The sequence below is a fragment of the Phodopus roborovskii genome, unplaced genomic scaffold (genome assembly GCF_943737965.1).
Source record: "Phodopus roborovskii unplaced genomic scaffold, PHOROB, whole genome shotgun sequence".
NCBI classification, from domain to species: domain Eukaryota; kingdom Metazoa; phylum Chordata; class Mammalia; order Rodentia; family Cricetidae; genus Phodopus; species Phodopus roborovskii.
The window spans coordinates 9,647,433-9,670,668 of NW_026126448.1; the positions used below are offsets into that span (position 1 = coordinate 9,647,433).

Here is a 23,236-nt window from a genome sequence, read left to right on the forward strand (position 1 = left end):
TAGTATATATTGCTTTCATTATAATACTTTACATTTTAAGTAGCCATTGGATTTTATTTAAGGAAACACCTTAGATCATGTATGTTTTCATAACATTTGTGAATCTAGAAGTCCTTTAATTTAGTTTGTCATAGAACAGTAAAATTAGGAACAAAGGCAGGTTATATTTTACATTATGAAGTCGTGATCTGTTACTCTTTTAAGCTGAAAATGTATTTTAAAATGTTATGTTATAATTTAAACTATTTAGCCTTTGGGGGAATCTTTTTGTTTATGTGTTAATTTCAAGTCAGTTGCCAACTATGGTCAGGTTTGGGAAAGAATCCCTTCTGCAGCCCTAAGGTAAATGTGCCTCTCAAGTAGAGATAGATGTACTTGACATGATGCAGAAAGGAAGGGATAGTGGACTGGACAGCAGAGTCTAGGGATTAAGTTAGGTCATCAGGTTTAAGTGGAAAGTGCTTTTTACCTGGTGAGCCCAAGAAGACATTCTTCTAGAGGATAATTTGTATCTGGCCATGCTTTTAAGATTGTCATGTTATTATTTGTGACTCGGTTTCTAAGTTGAGTCTGAGAAAGAGTGAGGATGTATCAGATACAGTTTTAAAAGTCAATAAGTAAATTAGCACAGAATACCAACATATATCTACACTAAAATAAAGGTTCCAAACAAAAATATACTATAGATGTATACTAATCAAACAAAATAAATGTTTAAAAAAATGCTCCAAAAAAAAGCAGCAAATGTAAAGGTAAAAGTGAGCAGAGGAAGGAATACCAGCCTACATTCCTCCTCTTAGCTGTAGAACGAAATAGATATTTAAGCTGTTCAAGAACACCCACTGTGTACTACTTGCCTCCAGTGTATGTTTGTAAACAAAATCTCTAGGGTTTTAAAACAAATCCTGCATGTAGTTGAAGGTTTCTAACAACTGTGTAGGATTTTGTGCTTTTACACTATTAAGGGATAGTTTATATACAGATAAATGCATAAAGTTTTATAACTTGAATATTTTAATATCTTACTACTTGTGAAATTTCACATGTTAAGTGAAACTTTCTCATCATTTCCATACTTTTTTTCCACTGAGGATGCCACTAATCTGGGGGAGAAGCATATCCTGAATATTTTGTTTCATAATGCTATTATAAATTGAGTTTTAAACATTTCCAGTTGCTTTTGCAAGCATATAAATTTGTTTTGTTTGTTTGTTTTGGTAGGGATCTACTGGCCTTTTAGCCTATGATCTTGTTAGTTGTAATAATCATTTTAAATGACCTGGAATACTCTTTGAATAATTACATCATCTACAAATACTGACAGTTTTCCTTTCCTTCCAATTCTTTTTCCAATTTTATTTTCGAAGCCACACTAACTGAGTCTTGCTCTTTTGTTCCTATTTGACATTTGCTGCTTTTTTGGAGCATTTTTTTAAACATTTATTTTGTTTGATTAGTATACATCTATAGTATATTTTTGTTTGGAACCTTTATTTTAGTGTAGATATATGTTGGTATTCTGTGCTAATTTACTTACTGACTTTTAAAACTATATCTGATAATGTGTGTGTGTATGGAAATATATAATTTCACATTCATAGTCTACTTAGAGTTAGTATGTTAGTATTTTTTATGTAGGCATCTTTGCTACTTTCCTCACCCTGAATCTCCCTTATTGTAATATATTATCTGTGTGTGCTGACAATTCTTGAAAGACCATCCTTACTTTTGTATCATCTTCCACTTTTGGTTCTTTAATGAATTCCTGTGTTGAGGGAAAAACCAGTCCTCTGGTGCTTTAATGTATACCTCAGAGTCCCAAGTTTTCTGTATCTTATAGATTTCCCGTTGGCCAGAAGAACTTTTTAGGTGTGTCTTTTACCAATAAATCCACTTACTTTCCCCATCTTTGAAAGGGATATCTTTATTTTACCACTTGAGTGTGTGCATGTGTTCACTTATTGCGTGTGGTTGAGATAAATTCTTACTTTATAGCTTTCACAGGCCTGAAACTTAGGAGTCCTTGCATCAGCCTTCCAAGCACTGGGATTCACACCATCAAATCACATTATGCCAGTGTGTTGCTTTCTTGAGTATTTATATTATGGATTGGTTTATTTTTGTTTGTTGGATATTTGAGACTTTTCACTGTAATTCTGTCGTTTCTGATGAGAAATGCAGTCATTTTTCTGTTAATCCCCTCTATATAATTTGTTCTTTTTCTTTAGCTATTTTCTGTGCTTGCTTTCCAGGATCAGTTAGATGTAGCTAAGTATGATTTTCTTTTCCATTTGTATTTGTTCGTGTCACAGTTCAGTGAACTGCTCAAAGTTTTAGATTTGTTTTTTGCTGAATTTCCAAATGTTAATCATTTCTTTTGTTTTTCTATCCCTTTCTCTATATTATTCTCAATCATACCAACTAGATTTTTAAAAATTGTATTGATTAATGGTGTTTACAATGTGATTTCCATGTCTGCATGCATCATGAGTTGATAGTGCATGAGTTGATGTAGTCTTCTACTCAGTCATGAGTATTTGCTCACTACTATCCTTTTTTTGGGGGTGGGGTGGGGGTTGAGACAGTTTCTCTGTATAGCTTTGTAGACCAGTATGGCCTCAAACTCAGATATCCGCCTGCCTCTGCCTCCCGAATGCTGGGACTAAAGGCGTGTGCCACCAACGCCCACACTTTGTTCATTCTTGTATTTGAGATAGCAAAAGCAACTTAAGGAAGGGTTTGTTTTAGTTTCCAACACATGAGAATATGTAAACATTACACTTACCTATCAGCCTTATTTCACTTAACACAATATCCTTCATTTCCTGCAAATGACAAGATCTCATTCTTTGTTGTTGAATGATACTTCATTTTGTGTATGTATAAATATATACATACATGTGTATATGCACACTTAAATGCATAATATATTTATCCACAATTAGCTGTTAAGAACATCTCTGATATATATGGGCACATACAGAGTGTGTTGTCTTCATTGTTGCATACAATGGAGTAGGAGAGCTGAGCGATGTGGTTCTGAATTATTTATTTTATTATTTTATGTGTCTGAGTGTTTTGCCTGAATGTATGTCTATATCAAATGTGTGCCTACTATCCACAGAGGTTAGAAGAGGGGCTTGGATCCCTTGGAGCCTAGACAACAGTTGTAAACTGCCTTGTGGGTGCTGGGAACCAAACCCTGGTCCTCTGGAAGGACAACAAGTACACTTAATATCTGAGTTGACTCTCCAGCACCTAATTTTAATTTTTGAGGAAACTTCATACTGAATCTGTAGTGCTTACATTGCTGCTGACAGTGTATGAGTTTTTTTTTTTTTTTTTTTTTTTTTTTTTGTTGTTATCACATCATATTAGCATTTTTTTCTTTGTTTTGATAATTAGCTATTCTGAGTGGGGTGAGATGGTATTGTTTTATAGCTTTAATTTCCATTTTCATCCTTAATCATATTCAGTGTTTTTATATATTCTTTTTGTTTTATTTTTGAGACAGGGTCTCTGTACTCTGGCTGCCTTTGGGTTTGCTATGTAGATCAGGATGGCCTTGAATTAACCTGCCTCTGCCTCTCAAGTGTTGGGATTAAAGGCTTGTGCCACCATGCCTGACTTTTTCATGTAATTTTGAGAAGTGTATTTTTAGAACATTTACCACCTTTTAATTTGACTGTTTGGATACTAGCCCTCATCAGATGTGTAGATGTTCTTGTCTGTTTGATGTGATTTCATTTCTTAATTATTGCTTTTTTTTTTTTTTTTTTTTTTTGTGCCTCCATAGTCCTATCCAGAAAATCATAGGTTATGACAGCCTCTTAAAACATTTACACTAGGTTTCCTTCTAGAATTTTCAGTTTTAGGTCTTACATTAAGGCTTTTGGTCCATTCTGAATTGATATATGTTGGTCTTTAGTTTCAGTGTTCTGCACATAGATAATCCCGTTTCCCCTGGCACCTTTTGTTAAAGAAGCTGCACCTGGTCTTGTGTACTTGGCACCTTTGCTATATGTCCTAGTTTTCATTCTGTTGCTTTGATAAAGACCATGACCAAAAGCAACTTGTTGAGGAAAGGATTTATTAGGTTTACAGATCCCTGTCACAGTCCATTATTGAGGGAAGTCAATCGGAAACCAAAGAGGGGAAATGCTGCTAGCTGGCTTGTTTTCTGTGGCTCGCTTAAGTGGCTATTTTATGCAGCGCAGTACTTGCCCAGTTGTGGCACTGTCCTCAGTGGGCTTATCCCTCTCATCAATCATTAATTTAAAAAAAAAAAAGAATAACGCCTACAGACATACCTAGCTGATGCTAGCTTGTATCATGTTGATGAAAAAGTTAACCAGCACACTGAGAATGGGTGAATTTATTTCTGGGTTGTCTGTTATGGTCCATTGGCCTAATTGTCTGTTTTTATATTGGTATTGAACTCTTTTTGTTACCGTGGCTCTGTTGTATGTATGGAAATCAGGTGTTGTGATACTTAAAGCTTTGCTCTTTTTGTTCAAAATTGGCTTTGATTTGTTTTATGTTATTTTTTTCTTCTTTTGTATGAGTTTAAGTTGCTTGGTTGGTTTGTTTTCTTGATTGTATGAAGAATGCTCTTTTATAACTTATTTAGGTAATGTGAACATTTTACCAGTGTTCTTACTTACACATGTGACAAGCCTTTCTGCCTTTTTAGTATTTCCTTCAGCTTCTTTCTAAAGTTCTTTATAATTTTCATTGTTAAGTTTTTCACTTTGGTTAGCTTGATTAACAGATTTTGATGGTAAGCTCTTAGGAATTGGATTGTTTTCATGAGTTCATGCAAATTCAATGTTGGAGTATAGAAAAACTACTGGTTCTTAATACATTTTTGTATCCTACTTTATAAAAAGGCATTTGTCAGTTCTGAAATCATAGTGTAAGTATTAAGAATACTATATCAGAGAGGCTTAGAGATATCTGTTTCTCAGGTGAAGATTGGGTCAGAGGGATACACAGCCCTGCTGCATTCTGTCATTCAGATGTCTAGATTCTTTTTAATCTTGTTTTTCCAGTGTTTCTCAGTTGTTGCCTAACTCACCTTTCAGGATAAACAAGACTATTTCCATTATATGTATGTTCCAGTGCATAATGTGAGGGAGAGAGAGTTCAGGCAGGCAAGTGCCTTTCAAAGAAAAACTGCAGATGGCCCGAGCATTACTCACATTCGACTATTGACGTAGTCACATGGCTGAAGCTAGCTGCAGATAACTCTGGGAAAGGTAGTCCTAAGCCTGCAGCTATGAGTAGATAACTGTAGCTGAAAAGGAGAAATAGGAAGGTTGTTAGAGGATAGTTCCACCCTGCACTGCTCTATCATGAGACTCACTGAAGTTGTAAGGGGTAGCTGTACCAGTAGACTTGATAGGTCAGTAGCATGCCATAATATAGTGAGATTGTAGAAAGGATTTTAATAACTACTTATTGCCGTATTTAAAAAGCACGGAACTGGATGTTGGGGAATTTGATAAGGTCCCTTCAAACTATGTCAAATTGTTGGATATATGAGCTAATGATTGTTTATTTTGTTCTTGTGTTTTAGGCCTCAACTCCATATAGCATAGATTCAGATTCTTTGGGAATGGAGTGTATTATTTCGGGAAGTGCCTCTCCAACCCTGGCAATCAACACTGTGACTAACAAAGTAATTCCACTTTTCCAACATTTTTAAATGTCTTTAAGTAATATATTTAGTTTACTCTTATATTGGCAGTAGAGTTGTGTATTGTGAAGTTCAAATATTTGTTGGGAGAATTGGAAGGTGCTTACTGAGAAGTTATGTGCTATTTTAAGTTTTTGACTCTGCTGGTTCCAGTTGATAGAATTTCTGAGCTAGTATTCTCTTTTATCAATTTGTTTTGAAATTTTGATTGGTTTTCTAAATGTGTGGTTGAAGGAAAAAATTGTCAAATTTTATGGAATTTTTCTGTCGTAGTTTTTTTTCTTATTGATTTTATAAAGTACTCTGACAAATAATTTGAGGGAGAAAGGGCTTGTCCTGACTCACAACTTAAGAGTATAGTCCATCCTGGCAGGGAGCCAGGTTTACAGACTGATGATTTCTCCATTTCTATATAGTTCAGGATCCCCACCCTGGAATTGTCCTACCCAAAGTTCAGAAGGGTCTTCCTACATCAGTTAATCTAATCAAGACAGTCACTCACAGATGTGTTCAGTCCCTATCTCCCAGGTGATTCTAGACCCTGTCAACAGAATTCAGTAAAACAAGAAATTTGCATAATTAAAATAGCTATATAGAGATATTGTAATGGTAGTTGACCTGTTTTTTGTGATACTCAAGTCTAGAAATGTACCCAGAAATCCCATTTGGTATTTTGCTGTTATTTTGGTGATGTTGGGCAATTAGATAACACAGTGAACTGCAAAAATGTCTCTTCTTTCCAAGACAGTTCTTTGTCAGAAATCTTAACATGCGTTGGGAGCCTCATGAGTTGTCTCTTTCTCTGGACCACAGAGTCTTAAGGCCATGCATCTCTTTTATTGGTGCTCACGTGAGCTCACACATGCTCTTGACTCTTGCTTTTTCCTTGTCCCTATAGCTTTTACCTTCTGCTCCTTCTAGCTTGTGTCTGTACGATTTCTGCTTTTCACTCTTCCATTTTTTCCTCATGCATATATGTGAGTATAAATGTATATATCACGAACCTTATAGGAAGGTAAAGATTGTCAAGGTTTTATTTGTGATATAATCATATTTCAAATTTGAAAGGACACTGGGGGGTGGAGGTATAATAATTTCTCTTTCCATATGGCATGGAAATGGAATGATCATAGTCACTTAGGGGGAAGGGAGTGTTTATGTGTGTTTCTTGGTTGTGATGGAGTTCTGTGATGTTTTAACAGTTTGTCTTGTCTTTGTGAATAGGGCCTAGACATCTATACATCTAAATAGCATTTCTAATGATAGGCAGCTAAACTGAAAATTGATGAAGTGTATGATTTGAAACCAGTATCTCCAATACAGCTTTTGCAGTAGTCTTAAGAGATGCTGAGGTCTTAAACTTGGACAGCTGACGTTATTAAGACCCGGAAGAAATGATGTTGGGACTTACTAACCAAGTCATATGATATCCAAGAAGCTGCAGTTTTTAGATTTCTTTTTCAGATACCTAATACAGAAAATCCATTCTGCCTGTCTTTCTCCACCCAACACATACAAACACATGTGCACATGTACATGTAGAGCCAAAGAGGAAGGAGACAGTGGAGATGGAGACAGCGAGTGATTCAGGGACCAAGCAAATACATGGGGTGAGATAAAATTTTCCTTTGGGGCATTTCTGTCAGTCCATAATAACAACTGCTAGAGAGCCACAGCCTGGAGCAGGTATGAGTGAGGGTTACAGAAACCAGAGGGAGGGGATTATGAAGTGAATGGATATTTAGGAGACAAGATCCTGAGAACTATCAGGAGTTGAGGTTTCTGTAAACAACATGCACTTTAAGTATTTATTAAATATGAATTCTGCTAGATTGGGCTCAGATTTATAAACAAAGTAGGCTCACCACTATCCAGAATCTAGCTGTCTTTCCAGATGGGAAAAAATTGCCCTTCACAGTCTTCAGTGAGAGCTATGGTGAATACTTCAGGTTTTCAAGTTATATTGGGTAGAGTTTATTCTGTGAGGACAGACCATGATAGACTAACCTCAGCTGTTGGTAGAGTGGTGGGTGAGTATTCTTGTTAGAAGACAGTTAAATTCCATTTGGAGATCATCCAAAGCTATAATTTCCCACAATTACTGCTCAAAGTTCGATGTCTTATAAACCACTGCTGCAGGTTATTTAAAAAGAGAGAGAGAGACAGATACAGATGGAGAATATACCCGTGCAATAAGGAAATACAATAAATCCCAAAAGTAGGAAGGGAAAGAACAAAGAAGAATTGGAAGGAAAGAAAACAAATAGTATTTAAATCTAGTTACACCAGGAATAACATGAAATGTAAATACAAACAATACTTGGCTTAAAAAATAAGAGGTTCAGACTGGTTAGGGGAATAAAAATCCAACTTGTACTGCTTATAAAAGATACATCTTAGGTGAAATGTTGTATTTTATAAGGGAATATTTGTGTTTTATTATGAAATGATAATGTTTGTACATATAATTTGTGTACATTTAATAGCATACCCTCAAAAACTGACAGGATTGAAAGAGGAAATGGACAAGATCACTATTCATAATGGTAGGTTTTAACATGTTTATAAACTCAGAACATGAAAATCAAGATCATGATAACAACTAAAGTAATTCCATTAGCATTGTAGAAAATTTGAACCCAAATTAGAAAATCTAAATTGTGGCTAGGCAGAGGCAGGTGGGTCTCTGAGTTTGAGACCAGCCTGATCTAGAAGAGCTAGTTCCAGGACAGCCTCCAAACCCACAGAGAAACCGTCTCGAATAAAACCAAGAAAAGAAAAGAAAATATTTGTAAGTCAGTGAAAAATAGAAGTGATGTAAGCCTGTGAGGTATAAAGTGATGGCCTCGATTATATGTAATAGGTTTCACAAAGGTTAAATATTAATGACTTAAAGTGTCTGAAAACAAAACAAACCAGTGAAGTACAATGGTAATAAAATGAGAAAGAAGTCAGTGAAAATAGAATGTATTTTAGATAACAGTAATCAAGTGAGAAGCCAGAGAACATTTATAAGGACACAAAAACATATGTCTGGAAAAGGTAAAAGTCACATGTCTGGTATGAGGTAAGAAAGTACCAGGCAGTAGCTAGGTGTGGTGATGCGCACATGCAGCCCTAGCACTGGTTTCAAAACAGCAGAAAGGGGCAGGAGACAGAGAAGTAGAAAGAAACAACCAGTAATGCGGAGAATTTTTGCAGCAGACCAGAAAAATCAGGGATTGTAGAACTAGTCTTGGAAAGATCTTTAAGACTGTCACAAATGCTGTTCACAGAAAAGCTAAAAGACACATTGAAGTTACTATGTACACACATGGGGAAATAAAAGAAGCTCTTGAGTTGTCATTCACAGATAACTTGATGTTTACATAGAAAATTCAAAAGAATATACAGATAAAGCGATAGTGTTTTAAAGTGTAAATTTAATAAAAATAGACCAGCATTTGATCTTAGGAATCAGTTGTTATTTCTGTAATTATCCACAGACAGGAGATTAATTTTTTTTAAATTGTATTAAGTAACTGTGGGGAGGAGGATGGGCACACATGACCTTAGCACACTCATGGAAGTCAAAGAACAACTTTCCAGAGTTGTTTTTCCTCCTCCCATTGTGGGGAGTGGGAGGGAAGTCTAGAGATTAAACTCAGTCCATCATATTTGGCAGATATCTCACTGGCTCATGTATATTTTAAGGAAAACATTTAAGTTAGCATTAAAATATGCCAAATACTTAGAATTAAATGAAGATGACTTCTACATGAAACTTAATTATTGACAGAAAATACAGCCATAACTAAGTAAATGCACATTTTTAATGTAGACTATTGTAGAGGTCAGTTTTCCCCAGTTGATGCTAATGTGATGTCAGTCAAAATCCTGATATGCTTTTGGAGAAGGAAGAAAGGAATGTAGAAAAATGGCAGATTGTGGGAAGCCAGATGGCCAAAAAGGAAATACACGGACCTGGGGGATGACTCAGTTGGTAAGGCAATTGCCCTTTGTAGTAGTTACTTGCTCATTCATGTGATAAGAGTACCTGACTAGAAAGAATTTAAAACACTCATTATGGTAGGGATGTCATGGCAGCAGGGGCCAGCTGGTCACCTTGCATCAGTATTCAGAAAGCAGAAAGTGATACAATCTCAAGGGTCACACCCTCTGAAAGCCTCACAACTGGGGACCAGGTGTTAAGTATGTAAGTCTGTGGGGGACATTTCATATTCAAACCATAGAATCTTGCAAACATGAGTGCCTTGGTGATTCCTAGAACTCTACAAGATGCTGGACAAGGTGGTGTGCATTGTAAACCTCACACTGAGGAGGTGGAGAAAGGAGGGTAAACTTTAAGTCACAAAGAATTAGGTAATACTGCTGATCTTGGTACCTGAGGTACTCTGGTCTGCTCCAAATATTAAGCAAGAGAAAGCTTACTATGAATGAAACTATGGTACTAATATAAGAGCAGACAGACTCTTTGAATAAATCCAGCAATGTCTTCATTAAGTGTACAAGGAAAAATCACTTTCTGTGTAGGAAAAAAAATCAGTTTTAGATAGACCTGAAGTCTAAATTATAAAAGATAATGATAAAGTTCTTAGCTATATAAAATATTTTTAATAGGAGGAAGGCAATAATATTTAGAGTAGATAATGCAATAGGAAACAGGGCTTTGGGAAAGAGTGACCATAAATAATTCTAAAACAGGAAAACCTGTCAGAAGTTGTAGATGTCCATATAGTGAAACAGGAGATGAGGGTGGCTGCTGACATGGATGGTTAGGAAGAGTATCAGTGGGGTTTGGGGAAAACTGAGGAGTGTCAGCCATTCCCAAAATGCAGTCAGCTGTGAATGTCCAAAGTAACATAGTAGTGAGTCCATTAAGTTCAGAACTAGCTTCATAATAACATACTATTTTTATATTTGTATTTCACTGGTGCGCCAAAACCAGTGGTAGGTGCTGGCATGTTAGCCCCGTTGAGGTAGTGACACCCTCTGTACTCTAGTAGGCCCCTGTGTTCTCACTGCCACAGATATCCAGCTAAACAAAACTTAAAACTAGGTTTATTTTGGTAAAGCAGGAAAAATTATTTTATTCAATTGTTATCACACAGAATGTGTCTGTTTAATATTCTGTGGGGAGAATGCAAAAACACTTCTGTGTACAGAGTAGTACAGTGAATGTTAAAAAAAAAAAAAAAAAAAAAAAAAAACCCAAAAAAACCTAGTGTGTGTTTGAGTTGGCAACTGAAAGAACAACTGTGACAGATTATTTAGTTTCAGTGTTGGCAAATGATTTTTTTTTACACAGATGAAATCGGTGATTTTGCTGCTTCAAGGAAAAGTCAGCATTTTCTGGTTCCTGTGGTAAAACCTGAGCTTTCAAATGAGAAAATCTAGAGTTTTAGGGCATTCTATCTACTATGTGAGTCTGCGGTCTTCTTACTGCTAAAATGTGTCTAGTGGGATTGGGCTCATGTTAACAGGTGTGATAGTGAAATATGTATGTCAATACCTAGAAGGTCACTTAAGAAATTATATTCCAGATTATATAATAACATTATGTGTAGATAATAATGTGCAGTTAATTCTGAGTACAAAGTAGAGCAGATTTTAACTGAGTGCAAAAAGTTGCTATTGCCATGGTTTCTCTAATTCCATATTTCAACTTGATAGTTGGCATGTTTTGATGAATCAAAGACTGTTCACAGTTGAATGAGAAGTTCACTAATGCCGTTTGTGCTTGTACTTAAAGCGACACAGACTGCATGAGGAAGCATGTAATGGGAAGCTTGCTGTTTCCTATCAAGTCAGACATTGAGAATTTACAAAAATTTCATTTTACTTGCTTACTGGAATGAAAACTTTATGTTAACATGTAGTTGGATTAATGGCTATTTTAAGTGAATTAACTAAAATTTGGTGCGATTTTCAATATGCCAGATATGCCAATTTAAAAAAAAATTTATCACATATCCATGATAGTGAAACAGGAGATGAGGGTGGCTGCTGACATGGATGGTTAGGAAGAGTATCAGTGGGGTTTCACTATGATGGCTTTTTTTTTTTTTTAAGGGAGCACACTTGTATGCATTCATGAATACATCCACCACATATAAAACTCTACTGATTGATTTTTTTATTACCTTCTGATATCTAATGTTTAATAATTATACCTGCTACATTTAGTTCATGTTCTAGACAGGTATACACTTAATATTGAGAGCAGTAAGAAAAGTGTTTCATGGTGAATAAAGAATTAACATTTGAATATAGAGTTTGCACAAACCCTGAAGGAAAGACCACTGGCTCTTTGTTTCTTGCTGTAGGCTCAGTTGTGGTTTTGTAGTGCTACTTTACAACCCTCTTCACTGTAGGAACTGTGTATTCAGGTGTGGCTTTTCTTTTTTTTATTCCAGGTAGCATTGTACAACACTGACCAGGATGGTAGTGATAGCCCGAGAAGCAGCCTTAACAACAGTCTCTCAGACCAGAGTTTGGCGTCTGTTAATTTGAACAGTGTTGGAAGTGTGCATAGTTATACACCGGTAAGTCCTGATGAAGTTAGTTTCTTTGTTGGAAATTCATTTAGTGCAAAAATTCAACAAAGCATACTTGGAATGCCAACTTAAAAAAAAAAAAAAAAAAAAAAAACAAAGATGTGGGCTAATGAGATAGCTCCATGGGTTCTATCCCCAGAAGCAGGGAAAGAAATGACTCCTGCAAGTTATCCTCTGGCCTCCACATGAGTGCCATGGCACAGGCCCACCACCACAATCACATACATAAAGTAAGTGAAAGAAAGGTGAAATGGATATTTCTCTCTAGTCAGTTAGTACATTCAGCCAGTAGAGCAGAGATATTTTTTATTTCAGTCTGGAAAACAAAGTCTTACTGTGAAGGGACTTGTATGTAAATATTCTTACTCTTGTATGCATTTGTTACCTCTTATAAGGAGATGACCCTTGGATTATCAGGTGTTCTTTTTGGAGGATCTGATTACAGTCCTTCCTGTTAAACTGTACAGAGTCCAAGAGTTGCACAACACACTATCCATTGACCTCTCCATAGTCTAGGGGAAAAAAGTAGGAAAAACACACAGGACAAAGATACAAAGCCTCTCTTTTTCACCCATGGCTATGAAATTCAAAGAATGCTTGTTCTAGGTAGGTTTCAGTTGCTGTGATACCATGACCAAAAGAAATTGGGAAGGAAAGGTTTTATTTTCTTATAACATAGAGTCCACTGTAGAAAGTAAAGGCAGAAACCCAGTGCAAGAGCCTGTAGGCAGCAGTTGAAGCATCGGCCACAGAGGAGTGCTGCTTGATGACTTACTCCTCATGGCTTGCTCAGCCTGCTTTCTCATAGCACCCAGTTGCACCGGGGTAACACTGCCTTCAGTAGTGGACTAGGTCTTTCCCCTGCAGTCATTAGGGTTTTTTATTTTTTAATGCCCCACAGATTTCTCACAGGCCAATCTAACAATGGAAGCACTTTCTCAGTTGAGGTTCCCTCTTCTCAGATGGCTACCTTTTATCAAGTTGACAAAAACCTACCTAACACAATGTTCAAGTCCCTTATAGGTAATGGTGGAGTACTTGCACACAGGCTACACAGTTCACTTACTTTAAATTGTCTTTGAATGTCTTACCTAATATACATGTGATGTGTAATAGTTACACACTGATATTTAGACAATAGTGGAAGAGAAGCAGTCTGTTACCTGTTCAATGCAAAAGTGTTTTCCCCCAAAATTTATCTGTTTGGTTGAATTCACAGACATGGAACCCACAGATGTGTAGAACCTTCTGTATACTTAGGTGATTAAAGAAATGAAGAAATTGTTAGATAAAAAGAATAAAGTGATTGTAAGCAAACATTTAATGATTTTTAGTTGCTTAAGTGTCAAGTGTCTTGATACAAAGAAATCAAAGAATGGGGCTTAGTATAAAATAAAAGCAAGCATTTATTGGGGCTGAGAATGTAGCTCAGGTGATAGAATGCTTGCCTAGCATGCATGCATCCTTAAGTTTGGGCCAGTGGTATAGGTACAGGTCTGTAATCCCAGTACTTGGAATGTGGAGGCAGAAGAATCAGAAGATAAAAGGCCAGTCTCAGGTATATGAGTTCAGATTCAGGCTGAGATACCTGAGACCCTGTCTCCAAGAAGGGGCCATGGGTTGCGGGACAACAGAACATTCCCCAAAATTAGAAGACAAAAGGACTAGTATGTCATGCCTGTTGTGTCAGTGTGTCAAACTGTTGAACTAGACATTTTTGACTGCTGTTTTCATTTAACAATGAAGTGTTTTTAGGCAGTAGTGGTGCACACCTTTTATCCCAGCAGAGACTGGTGGATCTGAGTTTGAGGCCTTCCTGGTCTACAGAGCTTCCAGAAAAGGCAGGGTCACACAGAGAAACCCTGTCTTAAAAGGCAACAACAACAATAACAACAAAACCCCACACAAACCCGGGGGGGGGGGGGGAGCCAACAAAGTGTCAACTACTTCTTAAACAACATTGAGCAATGCTCTGTGTTATAAGTCCATAGCCCAAGAAGATGACTTGTATGTGATTAAACAGTTTTATTACTTAAATAGATTAACTTTAAAATCTACATAAAAGACCAGGCAATGGTGGCACATGCTTTTAATCCCAGCACTTGGGAGACAGGCAGTTGGAGCTCTGTGAGTTTTAGGGATTCTGCATAGGGTGAGTTCCAGGACAGCCAAGAATCCACACTAAAACTCTGTCTCAAAAAACAAAACAAAAATCTACATAAAACTAAAAAATGTGTAATAATATTGATAAATAATATTGTGCAATGTAAGACACATCAGAATGGTGTCTGTTTTCCTGCATCTCACATGGCAATAACAAACCAGAATATCCATGTGATGGACACATTAATAAAGGGTTGCTCTAGTGGAAGAATAGCTTTCATACGGCAGCTGAGCAGTTTTATGACTTGCAGTAATAGCCATTTTGGGAATAAAACAGAAAGACCTATCCCTCACTGAACCTATGAGAAGCTGCCCCATGGTTGTCTCACACGGCAGGAGGGCAGATGAAAGCTTACCCTTCATAAGATAGTCACGTTTGGGAATTATCACAAAGTGTGACATTAATATTCTGCCGTTGAGCTTTTCCTTTATGATTTATGTAGCCATTTGTAAGATTACCATGATGCAGCTGATGGAGCCATTCCGCTATGAGTTTGGATATTTTGTGTTCATGTGTGTCTGTGGGTGTGGAGGCCTTTAGATTCCCTTGGAACTGAAATTAGAAAAACCAAAGAAAAAAGAAAGAAAATTAATGTTTTCCTTGTTATTGCAAATGCCTTATAGCATCATTTTGAATAAATTTTCAGTGAGTGTAGAGATCTTAAGTTATAGAACACTAAACAAATGGTAGTTTATCACTTTTTTGATAGAATCCTTCAAAAATACAGTTGATAAAGGGCCATAGATGTAACTCAGTGGCAGAGCATTTGCCTACCGTGTTCATGGCCTTAGGTTCCATCCCTAGCACAATAAAAGATATGTAGTCAAAAAAAAAAAAAAAAAAAGAAAGAAAAAAGAAAAATCTCACTTCAGGTTGAGCTGTTTTCAGAGGTAATTCTTGTTCAGAACTGCAGACTGGATGACATTTGAGTGCCCTAGCATTCTCCATTAGCCTGCTAGGATTCTAGGTGTCCAAACTTCAGTCCTCATGATTATATACATGGCATGGTATGCAGTCAGCTAACTCACACAAGCATAAATGCACAAACCTGCCCTTTAAACATAACATATACTCAATGCTTCTTACTTTTGAGGTGTTGGTGGTATTTCTCTGCTACCTACGTAACTCAAGGCTCCTGAGTATTCCCTTTTGTCAGGATCTCCTTTGGGTTTACAGATTTGGGAGTTGTTTTGGGTTTCTTTAGGGGGCAGGAGTGTTTCCAGGGTCTCTATAGATGCTGGGCAGTCTTATACATGCTATAGCCCCAATCTTTTATATTATTTGCCTCTTCCATTCGTGTTCCCTTTCAGTCCCTTCTAAATATGATGAGTGCTGTTGTGGGAAGTGTCATATGTATGCTGACGGTATTTGAACTTACGTAAGGATGAGGCAAAGAAGTGGTATTAGTAGTTTTATAGAAATCACGATGAAGAGATAGGGAGAATTCCAGTCCCATCTTGTCACTTACTTGTCTTACTTGCATTTTCTTCACAAGCCATTGAATTTCTTTGAACTTTCTGTTTTTTTGTTGTTGTTGTTGTTGTTTTTTTTTTTGTTTGTTTGTTTATGCAAGTGGAGGTGAGATTGGATTTCTGTGGTTCTTCCAGATCCATGTCAATGATTTTTTTTCTGTGACACTTAAAAAAAGGTGTGCCTGGCTAACGGATGGGAATGTCAGAGACTGAGGTTATTGACTTGAATTCCAGAGTTGGCACTAATATCAAGCCATTATATTTGTTGTTGTCTTTTATTAGGTGACTAACCATCCAGAACCAGTCTCTCAATCGTTAACACCTCAACAGCAGCCACAGTACAACCTTCCAGAACGAGATAAACAACTCCTTTTCACAGAATACAATTTTGAAGATCTCAGCGCCTCATTTCGGAGTCTTTATAAGTCAGTTTTTGAGCAGCCACTCAGTCAACAAGGTGAGCTTTTAAATGTCATTTTTTTTTTTTTTTTTTTTTTTTTTTTGTAATAAAAGTGTTTTAATTTCCCAAACCAGCTGGTAGACTTGTTTAATTTTAGAGCAGTTACGATGATATTTGGGTGATATTGTATTATACCTCTTGTGGCTTACTGGTCTCTTTATATTTTTGTTGTGGCAAAGGAGCAATACATTAATTTCAACCTGCATGCAGAGTTTACTTGATTACTAGGGCATCCTAGAGCACTGTGCTAAAGAACTCTCACACCACATCTGGGCACATGAGATGCTGGAGCGGTTGTGCACATGAATACATGGGTTCTGTTTTTGTTCTGACTAGCATTAACAATGAGGTAACCACTGCAGTTTAATAGCTCCATGTTTGTGGGTTTGTTTATGGCACTTGAAAAAGGTGTGTGTATACATGTGTGTTCATGTGTTGCTACCTTACACATATATGCCTTACTCTGTAAATAATAATATTGCAATTGTCATAAGATAGAAGGAAATCTGACCACAAATGATCTTACTCTGTTTTTAGGTTTGATGAGCATCCCTTCCGAGTCTTCCCAGCAGTCCCACACTTCATGTTCCTATCAGCACTCTCCTAGCACTACAGTGAGCTCTCACCCACACAGTAACCAAAGCAGCCTGCCTAACAGTCACAGTGGGCTCAATGCCACAGGCAGTAATTCGGTTGCACAGGTCTCGCTGTCCCACCCCCAAATGCACACACAGCCCTCTCCACACACACCCCATCGACCGCATGGTTTACCACAGCATCCACAACGTCCCCAGCACCCAGCACCACACCCACAGCAACACAGCCAGCTCCAGCCACCTCACACCCAGCACCCCTCTCCACATCAGCACATACAGCATCATCCAAACCATCAGCATCAGACGTTAGCACATCAGCCACCCCCACCCCCACAGCAGGCATCCTGTAATTCTGGTAAGTTTCTTCTGCTTGTGTTTGAATAACTGAATTCATCCTGTACTTTGTTATTTGGGCCTCCTGTAGCATTTAAACCCTTTTTACTTGTTTTCCTTTCCTCTTTCTTTACATCTCATTTAACCCATGGGTGATCTGAAGAGTTTCTTAATATAAATGCATTGGCAACATAGGCAAACTCAGCCTTACAGGTTTTTGTTTAGATTCTGGTATTGCCCTGGCCACTTCTTCTAGTGAGATTTAAAAGACTGGAATGTGTGATCTGTTTGCAGTTTTGTGGTTCTATGTAAGTGTAAAAGAAACAACAGCACAAGTTAAGCCATAAAGACTTGTGTTTGAATCCTTGTTCTGGCTCTTATGACTTAAACTACTTGTTGCTTTTGTTTGTTTGTTATCTAGGAGTTTCTTAGCAGGTGGTCTGAGCTAGTCTCAAACCCGTGGTTTGTTTACCTTTTATTTTACTAAAACAAAAAGTCAAAATGACTATTCTGTCAAACAAATACTTAATTTTTTTGTTTCACTTTAATGGTTGGTTTTGTTTTCTTAGTTAATTCTAAGTAAATTCTATAATATAATTGAAAAATTCTGCCTTAATGGAATATGTCCTAAACATTTTGCAGTTATTTTTAGATATATGACTTGAGAAAGATGTATTACAGAATTAAAACTCTATTAAGAACAAGGCAGATGGTATTGTATACCTTATAAATATCAATATATTCTTCAAAAACTTATACCTGTTTTTCATATGTTCTGAGGAAAAGATTAATGAACAGGTTGAGTAGTTTCAGGATATAGAAGTCTGGTGCTAAGGAGAAAAGTTCAGTTGAAATTAACGATTGGCACTCTTACAGCCTTCTTTGCCATTGGCACCTTATAGAGAGAAGACACCCCTAAGGAGTCAGAAGGAATCACAGTGTGCCTGATAATAATTCATTACAGTTAATTATACATCCCATGTGTGTGGAGTAGAACTAAACAATTTTTGTTTAATAGAGAGGAATAGCAGGATGAGAGCAGGAATGGAAGCTACTTGAGTACCCATTGTGTACTAGACAACCCAGATATATTGCCATCCTTCCAAATCAAGTATAACTTAGCAAATTTTGTAGATAGGAAAAGCACAGCTCAAAGGAACTGAAACCATTTGCATAAGATAACACAGTCAGTTGGTAGTAGAACTTGGATTCATATACTGACCTGACTTTCATACCCATAACAACAGTATTCAAAAAAGGACTAAAGCCAGCAATGTTTATACAGTGGGGTAGCATTTACTAACTTTTGGAATACTGTGCTAAGACATTTTCATTCCTAAGGTTCCCTAAGCTTGTTAGCATCCCTCTCACTGATCTGATCCAGTCCCATAGTTTGGAACATTTCCTTATACTGTGTTGCTTCTAAATAGAACCTGTCCTTTATAACTTAAGTGAGAATAACTTTTTGGTGGTGTAGGAGATTGGACCTGTGGCCTCACCACACACTACACAAAATGCATTGTCTAAGATCAGTTACAAAGTAGGAAGATGAAGTTTTAAAGGGGCAAGAACACTCATTTGCATGAGTTTCCCTCCTGGTCATTATTTATATTGATGAAAGGGCCAGTACCAAATTTTGCTTACAAGGCGAAATGGCTATTTGAAAACTGCCAGAAGAGAGACTAGGAGACCAGCATTAAAGTCTCAAGTTCATTGTGGGGATCTTACACTACCTATCTGGGTTCTGTTTCTTTTATTTGTGAAATGGAGAGAAATGGGAAGTTTTCTGTCTCTGAGAGGAGATTGACCCAAGGCCTGACAGAATTGGTAAACATCCCTTTCTAAGAGTGGACAGGGAGCAGCCAGTGTCAGAAGTCAAGCCACTTGCTGTCTCCCGCATGTGTGTATTCTTCCAGCAGTCACTATCCCAGAGTTAACAGTATTGTCAATATTACTTTTTAGGTGTTTCAAGCGATTGGTATGCAACACTCGATATGCTGAAGGAAAGCTGTCGAATTGCCAGCAGTGTTAACTGGTCAGATGTAGACCTTTCACAGTTCCAAGGTAAGGGTTGGTTCCTTTCACATAGACTCAAATACCACAAATCTGTTTTCTCTGGAATATTGTTTCTTTGTTGTTGAAATTAGCATCTCCTGACAGGTATGTTGGTATGTACTTGCTTTCCCAGCGCTTGGTAAACTGAGGTAGGAGGATTGCTAAAAGTGAAGCCAGCTGTGGATTACATAGCAAATACTTCTCTAGCCAGGGATATATAACAAGACTCTGTCTCGAAAAAGGAAAGAAGCATCATCTTATCTAAAGACATGGCTTTGCAGTGATAGTGTTCTTAAAGGACATTTATAAAAACTTCTAATAAATTGGCTAGTTGATATAAAAAAACATTACATACAAGAGTTGTGCAGGAATATTAGCCATGTTTAAAAGAATCAGGTTTTGCATAGTCTGTCTCCCTTCCCTGTGCCCCATCTCTCTCCCTCTGCTTGTGTGCTCGCATGTTTGTGTGCACATTTTTTTGTTTTGTTTTGTTTTGTTTTTTGAGACCATAGGACAATCACAAGTGTTGTTCCCCAGTTGCTGTCCATCTTTTACTTTAACCCTTATTGTATGTGTCTAATATGTATATAAGGAGTGCCAGCACATACATGCATGCATATGTACAAAGTGCATATGTGCAGATCATAGGATGATTCTTGAGAATCAATTCTGTCCTTCTGCCATGGACTCTTAAGGATTGAATTCAGATTATAAGGCTTATACAACAAGCACTATTTCCTGCTGAGCCATTGTAGCAAGCTTTTTTTTGGCCTGCCAGTCCCCAAATAATAACATGGAGACTTATTATTAGTTTTAGCTTAGGTTTGTTCTCAACTAGCTCTTATAACTTAAATTAACCAGTTTATCTTAATCTGTATTCTGCCACGTGGCTCATTACCTCTCCTCCATACTGTATCCATATGCCTTAGATTCTTCCTGAGTTCCTCCCTCACTGGAAATTGGCCTATACCTACTAGTAATTGGTTATTCAGCTCTTTATTAAACCAATCAGAAGGCACCTTAGGCAGAAACTTGTCTTCACGATGTATAAAAAGATCCATGTCTTTGGCCTATTTGTGTGTATGTAGTATATGAAGGTGTGCTTGCACATGTGCAGGCCAGGGATTGAACTCTTTCCTCAGGTGCTTCTCTACCTTACTTGTGAGGCAGAGTCTCTCATTGGACCTGAAGCTCACTGTTTTAACTAGAGTGGCTGGTCTCCTTATGTGTGTGGTGCCTATTGTGTTTTTTTTCCATCCTGTGCATGTTCTCTCTGCTGCTCCCACCCTCGGCTTCTCTGTGCTTGGATTATAGGCACGTGCCATAGTACTTGACTTTTAGTCAGGTTCTGGGGATCCAAACTCAAGTCCCTCATATAGCTCCACTCCCCTATTCTGAGACAGGGTCTCTCACTGGCCTGGAGCTTACGAAGTAGACTAGGCTGGATGGGTAGCTGAAAACAGTTCCGGGGACCTGCTTTCACTTTTCCCAAACACCAAGATTATAAGATATGCCACCAAATCTGGCTCTTTCTTTTTTTAAATGCAGGTTTAGTGGATTGAATCAAAGTCTGAGTGCTTCAAGCCTAGCATTTTGAGCCCGTTGGGTAATCTTAAATATCATAAAATGTTGTTTTTCATTGCATGAGCAAATTGCCACATCACATGAATTGAGTGCAGCCTGGGGATTGAAAAGACTTGCATTGGTGTTTCCTTGCAGTATTATAGTTGTGCTCACTGTATCCTACACTGTATCTTTCCTTGTAGGTCTGATGGAGAGTATGAGGCAGGCGGATCTCAAGAACTGGTCATTAGATCAGGTTCAGTTTGCTGATCTCTGTTCCTCTCTTAATCAGTTCTTCACACAGACTGGCCTTATCCACCCACAGAACAACGTTCAGCAGAATGTCTGTCATGGTGCCATGCACCCAGCAAAACCTTCCCAACACATTGGGGCAGGTATGGGATTACATACACTTACATAAATTCACTGTCCTAGGCAACAGGCATGTGACATGTCTCAGGGTGATGTTGATCCATCTACATTGTGGTGTTTGTAAGTAATGAGCAAGTGATTTAAAATGTATCTTTTGAAGTAAAAGGCTATTTTGTTATAATTTGTATGAATTGTTTACTATTATTCTTTGTCATCCTTAGTTTTTTTTTTAATCATTAAACAAGTCTCTAAAAGGATACAATTTTTTTAAAAGATCATAGTTATGAAATTATTTCACTTGAAAGTTGTGTGGACTTGGCAGCAATGATCAAAATGTTAAATCTTCTAAGGATGTTAAAATTGAAAGTTCAAGGTTCTTTTGAAGAATGCACATAATGTCAAGGTGTCATTGTGTGGTCTTTGTAATGAGGGCATGGAAAAATGAGAAATTATGGCATTTGTTCGTTCCATGTTTTGTTTTTCCCTGTGAAAATAAAAGTGTTAGGAATGTAATAGAATTTAAGCAAGTTATCTTGGAGGTAATGACTTGGGGCTTAGACTTAGAGTCTGCCCCTGCTTCTGTCAAATTTCTTCTGCTCCTATTTCCTCGTGTATGAGTAGAGGGGTTGTTAGACTAGGTCATCTCTGAAGCCATCTCAAGCCTGGATGCAGGTCTGGCTTTCCTATAGCTATTGAAAACTTGGGAGCAGCCAAATCCAATGTGCCTTACCTTATTAATAGTAGAAATAGGTTTTTCTTGCCTTTTTAGGAAGCATAGTAGTTGCTTTTTAGTTTCATTGCATTGGTTGAATTCAAGTGTCACTTATGTGACATTAGCATCTCTTAGACATGGCCTTCTCAAAATTCCAGGTGGTAGGATGTAGCTTTATAGCTTTCAGCCCTAGAATTAATTACTAGGGAGGGGTCATGATGCTATTTTCCTCAGTATTTCTCATTGTGATGTGATGCCCTTGACGGCTCTTGTCAATGAAAATGCCTATGAATCCCCTTCAATTCCATTTAAACGAGGTTTATATAGCTCATCTGCAAATTGGTGATATATTTTAAAGTCACCTTTACTTAGCTTAGTTGTGCCCTTGTGCATATCTTTACTGTTACTTTGTGTTTTGGCTACTTAATCAGCTAGTGCTCACTTTACAGACAAGGGGAAAATTTAGGGCAGTAGAGGAATGGAAGCAGCAAAAAAGAGCTTTTGAACCAAGATTCCATGTCCTGGTTCTGCGAGACTTATGCCCTTGGGAGCCTGCATAAATGCTTGAGCTTCCTTTGACTTCTAGAAAGAAGTGGGTGATTTCTGTCTGCCCTTGTGGGTAGTGGGAGGGTTAAGTGAAGTCATAGATGTAGTCATAGAAGTCACTTCAATGAAGTGACAACTGTAGATGTCCCTGCCTATGAGCTTAGCCAGTTTGCTCCACACCTAACCCAGCACCCTGTTTCACTGGGCCAACTCCATTTCAGAAGGAATAATTTCATTCCTCACTGATTGCCTTACCTACTATGGCATTATGTAGGTAACTGTTCCATCAAAATTCTAATGCTTGCTTTGTTTTACTGATGGTGGTAACATGTGTTCTCTTCTTTTTTTATTTATTTATTTATTTATTTATTTTTGAATTTGATTAGGAAATTTGTACATAGATTCCAGGCAAAATCTCCCCTCGGTGATGCCACCCCCTGGTTATCCTCATATCCCACAGGCGCTCAGCACTCCAGGAACTACGATGGCAGGTAGTGTTTGTGTGCTACTATATTTGGGACCTACAGTTTAACACTGAAAAGCTTTACCTGCCCTAAAGTAAATGGAAGTACTTTGAGAAGGCATGAACTCTTTTTACAGCCTGGGTTGCAGAATAGCTTTGAGGATTTTGCTTTAACATGACTTAATGCAGCTTTCAGAGGCTTGCTTTAACTAGCTGCTGTGGATTCTGTTCCATTGATTCCAGAG

The 23,236-nt window shown here is 37.5% G+C and overlaps 1 protein-coding gene across 3 annotated transcripts in view; it reads left to right on the forward strand.

Moving 5' to 3' along the window:
* Positions 1 to 23,236, forward strand: part of Foxj3 (forkhead box J3) — a 94,381-nt gene that overhangs the window by 67,024 nt on the left and 4,121 nt on the right. For 2 of the 3 annotated variants that reach the window (XM_051188655.1, XM_051188656.1), the window contains exons 6-12: positions 5,579 to 5,680; positions 12,115 to 12,243; positions 16,174 to 16,348; positions 16,889 to 17,302; positions 19,243 to 19,344; positions 21,102 to 21,293; positions 22,915 to 23,019. In XM_051188655.1, coding sequence (XP_051044612.1) covers positions 5,579 to 5,680; positions 12,115 to 12,243; positions 16,174 to 16,348; positions 16,889 to 17,302; positions 19,243 to 19,344; positions 21,102 to 21,293; positions 22,915 to 23,019 — 1,219 coding nt within the window. The remainder of the gene's footprint in view (positions 1 to 5,578; positions 5,681 to 12,114; positions 12,244 to 16,173; positions 16,349 to 16,888; positions 17,303 to 19,242; positions 19,345 to 21,101; positions 21,294 to 22,914; positions 23,020 to 23,236) is intronic. The other variant, XM_051188657.1, reaches the window with a different exon arrangement.